The sequence below is a fragment of the Myxine glutinosa genome, chromosome 11 (genome assembly GCF_964187855.1).
Source record: "Myxine glutinosa chromosome 11, kmMyxGlut1.1, whole genome shotgun sequence".
NCBI lineage: Eukaryota > Metazoa > Chordata > Myxini > Myxiniformes > Myxinidae > Myxine > Myxine glutinosa.
In genome coordinates this window covers 20,826,328-20,841,737 of record NC_136271.1, presented here as the reverse complement: position 1 = coordinate 20,841,737, position 15,410 = coordinate 20,826,328, and the positions used below count along the sequence as shown (strand labels likewise).

The following is a 15,410-nucleotide window of genomic DNA, read 5'->3' as shown; positions in this document are numbered from 1 at the left end:
CTCCCCTCTGCCCTGGTGCTCCTGCCTCACACCTAGCTCGGCTTCACGCTGTTGAAGCCAAAGCTTTCAGAATCATTGGAATCTCCCGCGATGAAGCTAACTCTGAAGGCCTTTCACTCACTCACCGCAGGCAGGTTGGTGGACTTTCTGTCCTCTACGAACTCCTCTCCGGCCTAGCTCCCCCAGCTCTGTCTGTGCTCTGTCCCCCAAATATTCCTACAGGATGCACAAGATCTGCCAGCAACCCTCTTCTGGTGAAACTGCCAAAACCAAGACTCTCTATTCACCTTCACTCTTTCATTCTTCTTTACTCCCGCCTCTGGAACAAACTTCCTTACTCTCTTCAATCCCACTCCTCCCTCCAGGTCTTTAAAACAGCTGTCTCCCCCAATCTCTTATCTTCCCCCATCCAAAACCTTGATCTTTCTACCCTCGTTAATTTCACCCCAGATCCACTTTTTTGAAATACCGACCTCTTTCCTTGAAGTCATCCGCAACTCAATGGAATACTGTTCTCATTCACTCCCTTGGAGTTGCCATATACAGTGTCCATGTGTTTTATACCTCTCCCACCCCCCACCCCCTTTCCCATGCCTCCTCCACCCAAGCCCTGTCCCTCCCACACATCTCCCGATGTCCCTGTTCTCTACTGTTGTACTTGTGTGCTTCCCTCTCCCTCTCCCCATCTTGTCTCCCACTCCCTTTATTATGTTTTTTATGTGTCCGTTTTTTTTTTGTGATTAATGTTAGCTCTTATATGAGCCTCGATCTTGTATACAAAAAAAGAAAGAAGTATTCCACCCCTTTGCTATGACACTCCAAATTGAGCTCAGGTACATACAATTTCCATTGATCATCTTTGAGATGTCTCTACAACTTGAATGGCATCCACCTGTGGCCAATTCTTTGTTTATTTGTTTATATTTATGTATTTACTGATTTATTTATTTATGTAAACAAGTTTATTTATGTATTTATTTATTTGTTTAATATACCTTCTTTTGTGACATGAAATGATCCAATAATGGGAGAGAGGTTGATCGGACGTGGAAAGTAATGGCAGGCATACAGAAATGTGCGTACTTTTAAAATTGGCTAAAACATGAAGAAAAAAGAGAGAATCAACAAATTGATATAAACTTCTCAAGGTGCATAACTTCAGACATGAAGTCAATTGGCAAGCATGTAAACGATTTGCTCAAAAACACCCGATTCGGTTTTATATAATCTATAATATAAAAGTGAAATTGTGTATTTGTTTGTTTATATATTTGTTTATACATGTTCCAAAAACGAAAAAAATACTGAACCAAATCCAACGAAATTTTGCAGATTGCCTAAGGGTACCCCAAGTATGGTTTCTGCCTTGGTAGAATATTTGGAAGACTGGGTTAATTGTGGGGAATTGGGGAAGACCCCAATTCTCTCTATGTACATATGTATCTTATAGTGCCACCTGGTGGTATCTGATATTACAAATCATATTTTGTTTTTATACATAGTCGAGGCTCGTGAAAGAGCTGGTACTAGCACACTGAACGGAGCAGGACAAAAGGAACAGTTGAGAGAGGGGGCAGGGGGGAAATCAACAGCAGAGTTGAAGGCCAAGGTATAGGCAAACCTGGGGAAGAATTGGGGGGAGGGGGATGAGGGAGGGGATGCAGGAGTGGATGCATGGGGTGGATAAGATGGATATGGAAGGATACTCTCAGAAGGGAAAAATGGAAATTTGGAAGGAGGGGGGATTGGGGTGGGGTGGACAAGTGCATAACGAGTGGGGGAAAAAAGAAGAAGAAGAAGAAGAAATGATCATGGTCTTGGATTGGGGATGATCCGAGATGGTGGTGAACAGTTGTCCTGAAGACTTTGGAGGGGGTGGGGGGGGGGGGAGGAGTGGAGGGAAGGAGAGAATTAGACTGAAGAGAGCGTGGAAGTTGGTTCCATAGGTGTGAAAACAGATGAGCCAATGAGTGGTGGTGAGTAGTGATCCTACATTTATGTGGTTTCACCAGTGGGGGTTGATGGTGGACAGTGTGTGCCCTGAAGAAGCCTTGGGGGAAGGTGGGTGCCGGGGGGTTGGGAAGGATCAAAGCACAGAAAGAGCAGAGGTTGCAAGACCAGAAAGGAGGTGGCAGAATATTGAGGAACCACCAACCTGTCTGCGATGGCGAAGTGATAGGCCCATGGATTCAGCTTCTTCGCGGGAGTTTCCAATAATCTTGAAGGCCTTGGTTTCCATGGTGTAAATCCGAGCAAGGTGTGAGGCAGGGGAGACAGCTCGAGTGGAGAGCAGTATTCCATCAACCTGTGGATGAAGGCCTTGTCGGTGGATATAGGAGTCCAGGTGTGCCAAGGAAGGACTTTGTATGATGGAGGATGCCCAGTTGGCGGCTGGCTTTTGGGGGCCAACCTTTAAATGTGGTTTGCCCAAGAAAGGTCATGACTGATAGTGAGACCCAGGAGTTTGAAAGACTGAACTTCCTCAAGGGGATTGTTAAAAAAAAGTAGACAGAAGGGTTTTTCAGACCGTCCTTTCGGAGAAAGATAGTGAGCGACATTTGTCAGGATTGAAAGGCATCTTCCAATTGTTTGACCAGCTTGTGAATTTGTCAAGGTCTGGAGAGAGGAGAGAGGCTGAATAGATGGAAGAACTATCTTGGAAAAATAAAATTTAAACAACTTGACAATATGCATTGCGGTGATGAAATAGTTGAAACCTGAGTGAGAATAGTTCGAAATTTTCAAAATGTTTAATTCACTCATTTTAAGCGGAGGCTCAAACCAAAGCATCTAACACTGAGCTTCACAGTGAAGCGGAAGTGATTTTGATTTCTCACGCCATATACGTATAAGCAGCAAAGATGGTTCATAAAGGTGATGCCAGATGACTTCCAAGCTGATTACTTTGGGCAAATGATAGTCATAGAGCAGCATGTCTATTGATTAAATCTGTCAGCAAAGCGATGGATGAAAATGCCTAGTGATATATACAGGGTGATTCACATACGACGTACTATTTTGTTTTTGAATAACTCTGTGTTGCGTAAAAACCTATTTACTTGTAATTTGCAGCACATAGACAAATGCTCCCCATTTATTATGTGAAAATGTCATTTAAAAATAATTGATACAAATTTAGTTATGGGTCTCGATATGGCGGCCGTCATTTTCGATCACTCGGAACAGTCTTGGAAAAACTTGGAAGCTTGGAAAAACGTGTGACACACAGTTGTTTTGAGTCTTACAGGTTTCATGATATTTATAAACGTTATGTCGCCATTGTTGGCATGGAGGGGTACATCTGCAGTCTGGTGTCTTGAAGACCCAGTTTGAGTTGAGGGTTTGAAGTTTGAAGTACTGTTTTGGTTTTTTGAAGACTCGTTTCCCCTGCTCTGCTGTTTCTACCTGCTTTGCATCATGGCATTGTTGGCCTGCGACACCCTCCCATGGTGTGGAAGAAAGAAGAAAATCTAATTTTGCAGTGACAGGTCTTTGTGACATTCACTGGATTCCTCAAACTCCCTGTTTTCCAGGGACAATCCAGGACATTGATGAATGTAACCGAAATTGTGCTCGAAATAAAATTACTCATATAAACAGTAGTTGATTGTATTTTTGTTGTTGAGTTGTGCTTCTATACGAGAAATATATTTCGAAGGAGATGAAGACTGTGAACTGTTGTCATTGGCCTCTCCCATGGATCTGCAACTCTGAGCGTGCTGGTCCGCACCGGCGCGCCGATCCAGCCTGCGTATACGCACCTAGCCTGAATGGCGCAATGTACAGTACTGGATGATTGTCGATGAATATTGGACAGGGAAGGTGGCAGGCCTAGCTTGAGCTGTCCACAACTTGTCCCTTTGGAGTTTGAGTTTTACTTTTAGTAGGTGCCGCATTGATTTTTATCTCTGGTTGAGATACTGGACCATCAAATCATTGTAATAATTGGATCCCGAGCATTGGTTGAGTGGATCCCGAGCGTTGGAGTTTTGTCTTTTTCCAGTAGTTTCAAGAAAATGGACAATGCTTTATTTCCTGATGGAAATTGGAAATTATCGACAGTAAAACTTCTGGCGTTCCTTTTGAAATGTGCGTGATGAATGCTTGTGCCATCTCGCATTTTGTCGATGATGAAATTGTATTATGAACACTTTGTAAACACTGAGAGCAATAACCTTTTAATAAGTGGTTTTAGCTTCTGAATTTAGCTCTTACACGAGCCTTGACTTTGTATACAAAAAAAACAAACAAAAAAAAAACGTCTCTGCTTGTATTCGAGCATGGGTTTTCTGCAGCATTTCATCAGTGATCTCCCAGAAGGCATTCCTGATGCGGTGCTTGAGTCCCAGCAAGTCTCTTGGTCGAGTCGTGTACACTTTGGACATTGCTTGGCAGCACCCAGCTTCGACCAAACTCCGTTCGAAGACGTCGTTTCACTTCGATTAAGCTTTTTGTGGCCTCGTACCAGGTTGCAGTTTTTGCACGCTCCTGACTGTTGTAACTTGCCATTCTTGCTGATTTTTTCTTTACATTATGCTGCTAAAAGTCTAAAGCGGACTAAGACCGGTTCCATAATTATCAACGTTTAAGAGCAATTTAATCGACATGTCATGTCATGGCAAGAGGTCAGGCTGTTTCCCATCATCAAAAATGACGGTCGCCATATCGAGACCAATAACTAAATTTGTATCAATTATTTTTAAATGACATTTTCACATAATAAATGGGGAGCATTTGTCTATGTGCTGCAAATTACAAGTAAATAGGTTTTTACGCAACACAGTTATTCAAAAACAAAATAGTACGTCTTTTGTGAATCACCCTGTATGTATATATATATATGTATATGTATATATAACCAAAGATGTTTTTTGTTTGACATTCAGAGTAGTTGGCTGGGGGGGGGGGGGGGGGAGAGGGTGAGAGGCATGTTACACGTCTTAATAGAATACACCAATTCTCCATATGAAAGCCATATACACCATAGAGGTAAGGGAGGTGTCATACTTGATGTACTGGTTGTGTGTTTGTTTGAACGTTATGCACTCCTGGACGAAATGAGCTGACAACTTGTGGGTTTACTCGGGGTGCACGGGAAGGTTTTAAGAGGGTTAATAAAATTCATAGTACCTTCCACACACTTCTGATCGCAGCAGGACAGAAATGCGGCAGTATCGGAGGGTCCGCAGCACCTCGTTGCGAGAGCGTCCATCAGATCGTATGAGCACAGGCAGAGAGAAAATGGAAGCGGATCACTCACCGGAGTCCCACCACAGCATGCAGGTGTGTCAAGGTGATTGTCACTGAAGTGTCTATGGGATTATAGATGCTATGTAAAACTGGTCACAACTTTGTACTTGTGATTTTGGATGCCTTTTTGAATCACTTCACCAATTGATCCATGTACCTCTCATCTACGTTCATACAGAAGAGCAGTTCATTGTAAATGTACATTACCAGTTCCATGTGCCTCAATTTGGAAAGAAGTCAGATGGATTTTTAAAGAGGCCATATAGATATAATAGATTTTTTTTTTTTGTCCAGATATCTCTCTCCCAGATATCGTCTTGAGTCAAGGTAGTACACCATGCAATAGAGTAACAAAAACAATTAAAGTTTTTGATATATTCTTTTAAATTAAATGTATACAACAACAACACAACATGCATTTTAAGGCCATTTTCCCTGCTTGAGTGGGGGTTAGCCTTGCGGTCCCCATGACAATCTTCTCCATTTTGCCCTATTTTCTGCATCTCTCCTTGTTAACCCCCTTGCCCGCATTTCTTCTTCCACCATCTTTAGCCAAGTCTTTCTCGGTCTTCCCCATCCTCTACTTCCTTCTACATTAATTTCCATCACTCTTCTCAACCAGTCACTTTCATCCTTCCTCAACACATGATCAAACCATCTCAACCTGTTCCTCTTCACAGCATCAATCACAGGCAATATTCCCATCATCTTTCACAATTCATCATTTGTCTTCCTCTCTCTCAACGATACTCCGCACATCCATCGAACCATTCGCATTTCCACCCTTTCCAGCCTTCGTTGCTGCTCTACGTTCATTACCCATGTCTCGCTCCCATAAATCATAACACTTCTCACACATGCAGCATACACTTTTCCCTTCAGCTTCAGCGACACTCCCCTCCTCATCAGCACGCCACTCAGTTCCCGAAACTTCTTCCATGCACATCTCACTCGAGCAACCGTTGCCGAGTCTGATCCACCTTCTCCATTCAGCATGTCTCCGAGGTAGCAAAATGTTTTCACACCTTCCAGCTTCACGCCGTCTCCAAGATCCAACTCAACATTTCCTCCATCTGCAGCTCCCTCTGTGCACACCTTACATTTGAATGTAGCTGCCACACTGGGAAATGACCCTCTCAGACCACTACATTTTTGATGAACCCACTCAGCGCACATTGTACATTGAATGGAGTTCACTCCGACACCCTTCCTGCACACAGCACACGGCCACTTCCCAGTTCTTTCCACCTCACCACATGCTTTACCACTTGCCATCACCTTCGTCTTTCCGATATTCACCTTCAGACCTTTTGTCTCCATACATTCCTTCCACTTGTTCATCTTTTCCTTCAGTCCATCCATACTTTCCGCAATCAACACCAGACCATCTGCATACAACAACTCCCACGGTAAACCCTCCTTTACGTTCTGAGCCAGCACCTCCATCACAGCTACAAATAGTAGTGGACTTAGTATGGACCCCTGATGCACTCCCACCTTCACCTCAAACTCACCACTGTTCCCGTCCTTCGTCCTTACAGCTGTGCGCGCTCTTTTGTACATTGCCATCACTACTCTGATCAACCATTCCTCCACTCCTAACTTCCTCAATGCCCATGTCAATACTTTGCGTGGAACCCTATCGAATGCTTTCTCCAGATCAACAAACCCAAAAAACAACTTCTTCCTCTTCTCCATGTACTTCTCCTGCAACTGCCTCACAATGAAAAGCGTGTCTGTCGTTCCTCTTCCTGGCATAAATCCAAACTGCATTTCGTCGATCTTCACTTTCTTCCTTATCCTCCTCTCCAGCACCCTTTCCAATACCTTCATTCCATGCTCCAATAACTTTATCGCTCGGTACGAGCCACACTCCAGAGGTTTACCTTTCCCCTTGTATAGAGGGACGAGGGTACTCAGTTCCCAATCCACTGGAATGCGGCCCTCTTTCACCACCAGATTACAGATCTCTGTCATTCTCTTCACACCCCAACTTCCTGCTGCCTTCAACATATCTCCCACAACTCCCGTTGGCCCTCCGGCTTTTCCACTCTTCATTGCTTTTATCGCTTCCTCAACTTCCTTCTCAGTTATCTTCTCTGCCGGTTTTAAATTATATTTATGTATATATATATATATATATATATATTTTTTTTTTGATATATATACTGTTTAAAAAAAATTATTAAATTGAAAATACACCATCTCTTTGCTGATGACTTCATCCTCTGCCGCTCTATATCTCAACCCTCAGATCAGCAAGCAGCAGCCTCTTCACTCTTTTTAGACATGGACAATATCACAAACTGGGCAAACAAGTGGAACATGTCTTTCAATCCTGACAAATCTCACACTCTCACCATGTCTCTCCAAAAAGACAATCTGGAAAAACCTCCCATCTACTTTCTCAAGAATCCTCTCGAAGAAGTTTTGTCACACAAGCTTTTGGGTCTCACTATCTGCCATGATATTTCCTGCTGAAAACCACATTTCCAATCTGGCCTCCAAAGCCAGTCGCTGACTGGGCATCCTCCGTCGTGCGAAGTCCTACTTTCTGGGCACTTCTGAGCTTCTCACCACATACAAAGCTTTCATCCACAGCTTGATGGAATACTGCTCTCCCCTCTTGGCTGGTGCTCCTGCCTCACACCTAGCTCGGCTTCATGCTGTAGAAACCCAGGCTTTAAAATAATTTGTATCTCCTCAGAAGCTGATGCTGAGGGCTTTACATTCTCTCCCCACAGGCAGGTAGGCGGTCTTTCTGTCTTCTACCGACTCCTTTCCGGCCTCGCTCCCCCAGCTCTGTCTGTGCTCTGTCCCCCAAATATTCCGGCAGGATGCACAAGATCTGCCAGCACCCCTCTTCTGGTGAAACTGCCAAAATCAAGACTCTCTGCTCACCTTCACTCTTTTATTCCTCTTTCCTCCTGCCTTTGGACCAAACTCCCACACACTTTTCAATCCCACTCCAACCTCCAGGTCTTCAAAACAGCTGTCCACCACCATCTCTTATCTTTCCCCATCCAAAACCTTGATCTTTTCTACTCCTGTTTATCCACCCCAAATCCACCTCCTTCAAACTCCATTTTTTTTCATGAAAGTCCTTGTAGTGTCCCTCTTTTATCCCATGTACCCCGCCCCAGCTCTCGCCCTTCCACAGATATTCCCATGTCCCTGTTCTCTACTGGTGTTGTACTCCCCCCTCTCTCCACTTCTTGTCTCCCGCTGCTCGATTACATGTTCTATGTGTTAGCTCTTACACGAGCCACGACTGAGTATACAAAAAAAGAAAAATAAAAGGGAGTAAATAGATATAATGGCATCTTTTTGTGAAGGATGGTGGAAGACCATCGAAAAATGATTGTCTCACTTCTCTATATCGTTCTGTTTAGTAAAGCCACCACTTTTGCATCAGAGTTGACAGCTGATCAAAGCCAAGTATGCCTAATCATAAAGACCTGTATCGTTTATTACATCTCCTTTGTTTAAACATTTATTTTTTGTGACATGTTAAGTGCGACGCCTCTAGTGTGACATGTGAATACACTGAGCTAATCATCGGTACAAGTTTTCTTTTCGTTTTTTTTCCTAAATCGGTACTATATTCATTCAGTACTTTTTGTGTTCGAGACAAAATGCTGTTTTTTTTTGTTTCATTTGTTTCCACCTCCTGCAGATGCCAAGGAAGTCTGTGTATGACCAACTGAACATCGTTCTTGGGTCAGAAGAGCTTCTACCTGAGAGCATTATCCTAGTCAGCATTTGCGACTGGCAAGGACAGGTGAAACTAGAACAGCACTCGGTAGAGGGCATACATCCACCAGGGTGAATAGTTTATGTTGTGTAGGCCACTGAATAGGCGGGATATGCATCTGGACCTCAACCAAAATCTAATCAGCTTGTTCTTGTCACCGACCCAACTCATCCACCAAGTTTCGTCAAATCTGTCCACAACATTTTGAGATATCGTGCTACATGTGGTTTTTGGTCCTATCTCTCAATGGTGAATAATCACTTTAAAAATCCTAGTACCTGGATCTGGATCCTTACCAAAGTCTAATCCATTCATCATTGTCCTACACCCAACCTGCCCATCAACTTTTGTCATAATCCATTCACAACATTTTGAAATATTGTGGTTTTTGGCTCTATCTCTCAATCACTTAAGAAATTTAAAAAAATTCTATCATCTGCATCCGGATCCGAATCTAAACCAAAATGTAATCAATTGGTTGTTGTCACACACCCACCCTGTCCACCAAGTTTTGTCTGAATACATCCGGAACTTTTTGAGATATCCTGCTCACAGATAAACAAACTGGTGCTCACAGATAAAACACATGGACACTGCTAGGTCTTCCAGGAAAGAAGTCGGTAAAAAAGTGGATCTGGGGTGAATTCTCGGGGGTAGAAAAGATCAAGGTTTTGGATGGGGGAAGACAAGAGATGGTGTTGAACAGCTGTTTTAAAGACCTGGAGGGAGGAGTGGAATTGAAGAGAGTGAGGGAGTTTGTTCCAGAGGCAGGAGAAAAGAGGAATGAAAGAGTGAAGGTGAGCAGAGAGTCTTGATTTTGGCAGTTTTACCAGAAGAGGGTTGCTGGCAGATCTTGTGCGACCTGCAGGAATATTTGGGGGACAGACCACAGGCAGAGCTGGGGGATCTAGGCTGGAGAGGAGTCTGTAGAAGACAGAAAGACCACCAACCTGCCTGCGGTGAGTGAGTCAAAGGCCCTCAGAGTTAGCTTCATCGCGAGAGATTCCAATGATTCTGAAAGCTTTGGTTTCAACAGCGTGAAGCCGAGCTATGTGTGAGACAGAAGCACCAGCCCAGAGGGGAGAGCAGTATTCCATTGAGCTGCGGATGAAAGCCTTGTATGTGGTGAGGAGTTCAGGTGTGCTAAGGAAGGACTTCGCATGATGGAGGATGCCCAGTCGGCGACTGGCTTTGGTGGCCAGCTTGGAAATGTGGTTTTCCCAGGAAAGATCATGACAGATAGTGAGACCCAAAAGCTTGAGTGACAGAACTTCTTGGAGAGGATTGTTGTGAAAGTAGATGGGAGAGTTGTCCAGTCGGTCCTTTCGGAGAGATATGGTGAGAGTGAGATTTGTCACGATTGAAATACATGTTCCACTTGTTTGACCAGTGTGTGATTTTGTCCACGTCTGCAGAGAGTGAGGAGGCTGCAGACTGCTGATCTGAGGGATGAGGTATGGAGCGACAGAGAGTGGAGTCATGAGCAAAGAGATAGAGAGGATTTTCCATTGAGTCAGAGAGATCATTGATGAAGACCAGAAAAAGCACAGGGCCCAGAACACTGCCTTGGGGAACTCCAGCCTGAACAGGAAGGGGAGATGAGAGAAATCCATTCAGGGCCACATGTTGACTACAACCAGAGAGGAAGCCCGTCCCGCAAGACATGCGTGGAGATTTCCCTGGATACCATCGGAGGAGAGATTGGTGAGCAGAGCGGGGTGCCAGACTGTATCGAAGGCATGTGATATGTCAACGGAGACGGCTCTGATTTCCTGTTTGGCATTGAAGAGCTCCATCCATTGTTGAGACAGCAGATGCAGCATGTCCAGAGTCGAGTGACCTGGTCTGAAACCAAATTGATCATCATCAGAGATCAAACCATTGGAGAAGAGGAAGGTTTTGATATCTGAAGCAATTATGGATTCCAAGACTTTGCTGATAATTGGAAGCAGGCTGATTGGTCTGTAATCGCAAGAATCTGTTTTTTCACCTTTTTGTGTAAAGCAGTAATGTTGGCTGATTTCCAAACTGATGGCAGATGACCTTGAGCAAAAGAGAGTGTGAAGAGAATAGAGAGGGGGTGAGATAGAGCGGCAGAGCAGGATTTTAGGACCTGTGGGCTGATGCCATCTGGTCCGGTTGCAGAATCAGAGTCGAAGTTTGACAGAAACTTCTCCACCTTGTCAGGAGAGAAGGACACAGAGTCCAGGAGCAACTGGCTTCAACTGGGTAAGGTGGGTACAGAGAGAGATGGGTTTGGGACACAAGATTTTGAGGCAAACACAGAGTTGAGCCATTCGGCTTTGTCACGTGCAGAGTCAGCTGTGTCGCCATTTGAGGTAATGGAGGGGATGGCGGGGGAACAAACACAAGAAACAGATTTAACAAGACGCCACCAGGATTTGGAGGAAGGAGACAGGTTTGAGAGTTCAGTCAAGAGTGGAGAGATATTGTTTCCTGGCTCTCCTGAGGGTAGACACACACTTGTTCCGAGCTTTGTGGAAGGAACTGAGATTGCCTTCAGTTGGATTAGCCTTCCAAGAGGCAAAGGCAAGTTGTTTCAGGGCAACTTCCTCACCACAAGATTCAGTGTACCATGGACAGGAGGAAGGGTATGACAACTGAAGACGAGATGGAATAAATCTGTGCATGAGAGAGAGAGAGAGAGAGAGCAGTTTACTTTGGAAGAATTCCCAGGAAGAGTTGATGTCAGAGACAGTGGAGATGGAAGACCAGTCCAGATTATTGATGGCTGCTTGAAGACCATGTCAGTCGGCCTGAGTGAAATGCCAGACTTGTTGATGCTGAGGAGGCTCTCTGAGAATGGCCAGAGAGATATCCACTTTAAGAAGCACATGATCAGAAGAACCGATTGGAGCAGAAGAAGAGCAGCAGACATTTGCAGGGAAGTTTGTCATAACCAAGTCTGGAAGAGAAGATGCTCCGTTGACTGATATCCAGGTCAGGAAATTGACAGATTGTGTCAGTCCCAATGAGTCGCAGAAGTCCTTTGCTGAGATGCCATGGCTGGTGAGAGAGGTACCCACACCCAGTCAGCTCGCATGATGACAGTTGAAGTCACCACATATGAGGAAGAGAGAAGTTGGTCCATGTTGTCAGACAGCTAAATGTAAATGTAGTTATCACTGTTTGGAGGACGGTACAAAACACATGAACAAAAGGTGGGAGTGGAGAGGAAGCCGTAGCCAGAGGTACTCCTGGGGGTAGGGTGGAGAGAGGGCAGTGCAAGGAGAGTGAGGAAGAGAGTTTTTGATAATGATAGCAACCCCACCACCAGGACGAGGCTCAGGTCTATCATACCAGAGGAGGGAGTAACCAGGAAGAGATATTAAGGAATCAGAGACATCTTGAAGGAGGAAAGTGTCTGTTAAGAATATTACGTCTGGTTCGTCAGAAGCAACCTGTATGATCAATCAGGTTTTAGCGAAGTCCCCGGATGTTTGAGGTCCCTTACCGTTAAGGAAGAGGGAGGGGGAGCATCGGGTGCAGGGCAAGGGAGGGGAGGGGTAGGGTAAGATGATGGGTGAGAGGGGGAGGTAGGGAGAGCTGTTGATAGTGTGTCAGAGATTGCAGAAGAGTTAGGAGAAAGGGAAGGATGAGGAGGGCAAAAGGTTTGATGGTGATGGGATGAGGCACAGTGAGCAGTTGTTTGAGGAGGGGCAGAGCAAAGTAGAAGGTTGGAGGAGGTGGAGGTATGAGATACAAGGGAGATGAACTGAGGAGTCGGCAGCTTTGAGGAGGAGGGGGGGGGGGGGTGGAGAATTGGAGAAAGATGGTAGGGAGGGGGAGGGGGAGGGGAGATTTGAAGTAGAGGGGTGACGGGGGAGTTTTGAAGGGGAGGGGTGAGGGGGGAGATTTGGAGGGGAGGGGCGAGGATGGGGGGAATTGAAAGGGAGGGGTGAGGGTGGAGTTTAGGAGGGGAGGTGTGAGGGGGGAGTTTAGAAAGTGTATGATTAGTGAAAAACGAACATTTATTACAAACTGGGTTTATTGTGATTTTCAAGTCAGAGATCCATTTAAAAACGATAAAGGAGGGGTGGGATGAAGGTGAGTTTAGAGAATGGAGGGAGGAGGAACTGTAATAGATTGAATTTTTTTTTTGAAGTGGAATGAATTGAAGAGGAAATTGAAAAAAGCCTTTTTAAATAGGAATTGGTTGTAATATACCACTGAATAAAACACTACAGGGGAAAGTTTAAACATATTTAAATAATATTTAAACAAAACCATGTCGAAGTGAGGAGGTGGATTTGAGAAAGAAGGAGAAAAGGTTCAGTGAGTGTGGAGGAAACTAGAGTTGGAATGGCTGGAGAAATATGAGATAAAGGGGGCGGGGCACAAGGCGAGACGAGGGGGCGAGAGAACAAGTACGCGTCAGTGAGGCGAGAGAAGTAATGAAGATTTTTTTTTTTTTTTTTTTTTTTTTTTTGTATTTAGAATGTTTGACAATGGGTAAGATGTTCGTGGGAGGTAGGGGGAGAAAAGAAAATCAAAGAAACAAGCAAATACAGCGTAGGAAAGGGCTTTGTCTTTGTCTGTCATTTTCTTTGTCCATCTCATTTCAGTTTTTTTTCCAAGAATGACCAGGCACATATCACATGCTGGATAAAGACATTGGGACTGCATTCCACTGCGTCAAGTGAGGCAGGAGAGCCGGCCAAGGGGCAGGGCTGTACTGTCTTTCCCTCGTGGTCCCCCTGTGCTGTCTTTCCCTCGTGGTCCCCCTGTGCTGTCTTTCCCCCGTGGTCCCCCTGTGCTGTCTTTCCCTCGTGGTCCCCCTGTGCTGTCTTTCCCTCGTGGTCCCTCTGTGCTGTCTTTCCCTCGTGGTCCCCCTGTGCTGTCTTTCCCTCGTGGCCCCCCTGTGCTGTCTTTCCCTCGTGGTCCCCCTGTGCTGTCTTTCCCTCGCGGTCCCCCTGTGCTGTCTTTCCCTCGCGGTCCCCCTGTGCTGTCTTTCCCTCGCGGTCCCCCTGTGCTGTCTTTCCCTCGCGGTCCCCCTGTGCTGTCTTTCCCTCGCGGTCCCCCTGTGCTGTCTTTCCCTCGCGGTCCCCCTGTGCTGTCTTTCCCTCTCGGTCCCCCTGTGCTGTCTTTCCCTCGTGGTCCCCCTGTGTTGTCTTTCCCTCGTGGTCCCCCTGTGTTGTCTTTCCCTCGTGGTCCCCCTGTGCTGTCTTTCCCTCGCGGTCCCCCTGTGCTGTCTTTCCCTCGTGGTTCCCCTGTGCTGTCTTTCCCTCGCGGTTGTCAGCTCTTTCACGAGCCTCGATTCAGTAAAAAAAAAAAAAGGGCAGTACTCCATGAAGCTGCGGATGAAGGATTTGTAGGTGATAGGAGTTCAGGTGTGCCAAGGAAGGACTCTGTATGGCGGATGATACCCAGTTGGCAGCTGGCTTCAGAGGCCAACTTTGAAATGTGGTTTGCCCAAGAAAAATCATGCCTGATAGTGAGACTGAGGAGTTTGAATGACTGAACTTCCTCAAAAGGATTGTTCAGAAATTATATGGGGTGGGTTGCCAGACTGTCCTTTCGGAGAGAGTGATAGTGAGAGTTTGAGATTTGTCAGGATTGAAAGACTACACCGATGAGATCATCATTATCACCCTATATATCAAATGGAGAGATGATGATATATATACCAAGTTTCAATTTTTTTCATGGAGCAGTTTCAGAGATGTCCAATTTTTTACATTTAATCCAATATGTCTGTTATATCATGTTGGTTTTTCTTTGTTTTTTTGTTTTTTAAGTTGAAGGCTCCAGGCGTGAACCATATAGCTCTCATCGAGGCCAGGCCTTAAATATAAGAGAAGGAAAGTGTATGATGAAAAGTGTATGATGTTTGTTTGCAAGAAAGACAGATTGAAGCTAGCCTGGTAGCTGTAGTTTGAGTGAGACAGTAAGACCAGCAATTCTGACACGGAGAGTGCAAGATGGTTCTGGGCACCACTTTAACGCTCCTAAGTTCGAACCACCAAGTCTTTTTTTGCTTCACTAACATACATAGAATGTACTACCCTGGACGGTTGCTGTCTACAACCTACTACCCAAACAATGTGACCTATGACAGAGTTATCAAAAAAGTATTTGCCATGGGGAGTCCCTCCTATTTTTAAAGTTTCGCTTTGATCGGACGAGCCGTTGCAGAGAAAAAAAATTAAAGTAAAAAATATATCGACGTGGGCATACAGAGATACACAGACAGACTTTCTCTGTGAAGCTAGTGTGTGTACTGTTCTGCACCCTTCAGTCTTACATGAGAAGCACTTTCTTGGCCTTTAACATTTGTTGGGAAAATTTGTTTTCTAAGTGGCTGACTGCAATAGCATTCTTCTGTGAGGAAAAGCAATCTGTATTACGCAAGACAAGTGTCGGCACAATTTATAATTGGTATTGT

The 15,410-nt window shown here is 45.0% G+C and overlaps 1 protein-coding gene and 1 long non-coding RNA gene across 2 annotated transcripts in view; one reads left to right on the top strand and one right to left on the bottom strand.

Annotated features, from left to right (window-relative positions):
- The window catches only part of LOC144894242 (uncharacterized), a 939,403-nt gene that overhangs the window by 24,814 nt on the left and 899,179 nt on the right, over nucleotides 1-15,410 (bottom strand). The gene's annotated exons all lie outside the window — the stretch shown is intronic.
- LOC137436468 (phosphofurin acidic cluster sorting protein 2) overlaps nucleotides 1-15,410 on the top strand; it is a 172,681-nt gene that overhangs the window by 116,410 nt on the left and 40,861 nt on the right. Inside the window, exons 13-14 of the mRNA XM_078786465.1 lie at nucleotides 5,154-5,283; nucleotides 8,927-9,031. Of these exons, the coding sequence (XP_078642591.1) occupies nucleotides 5,154-5,283; nucleotides 8,927-9,031 (235 nt within the window). The remainder of the gene's footprint in view (nucleotides 1-5,153; nucleotides 5,284-8,926; nucleotides 9,032-15,410) is intronic.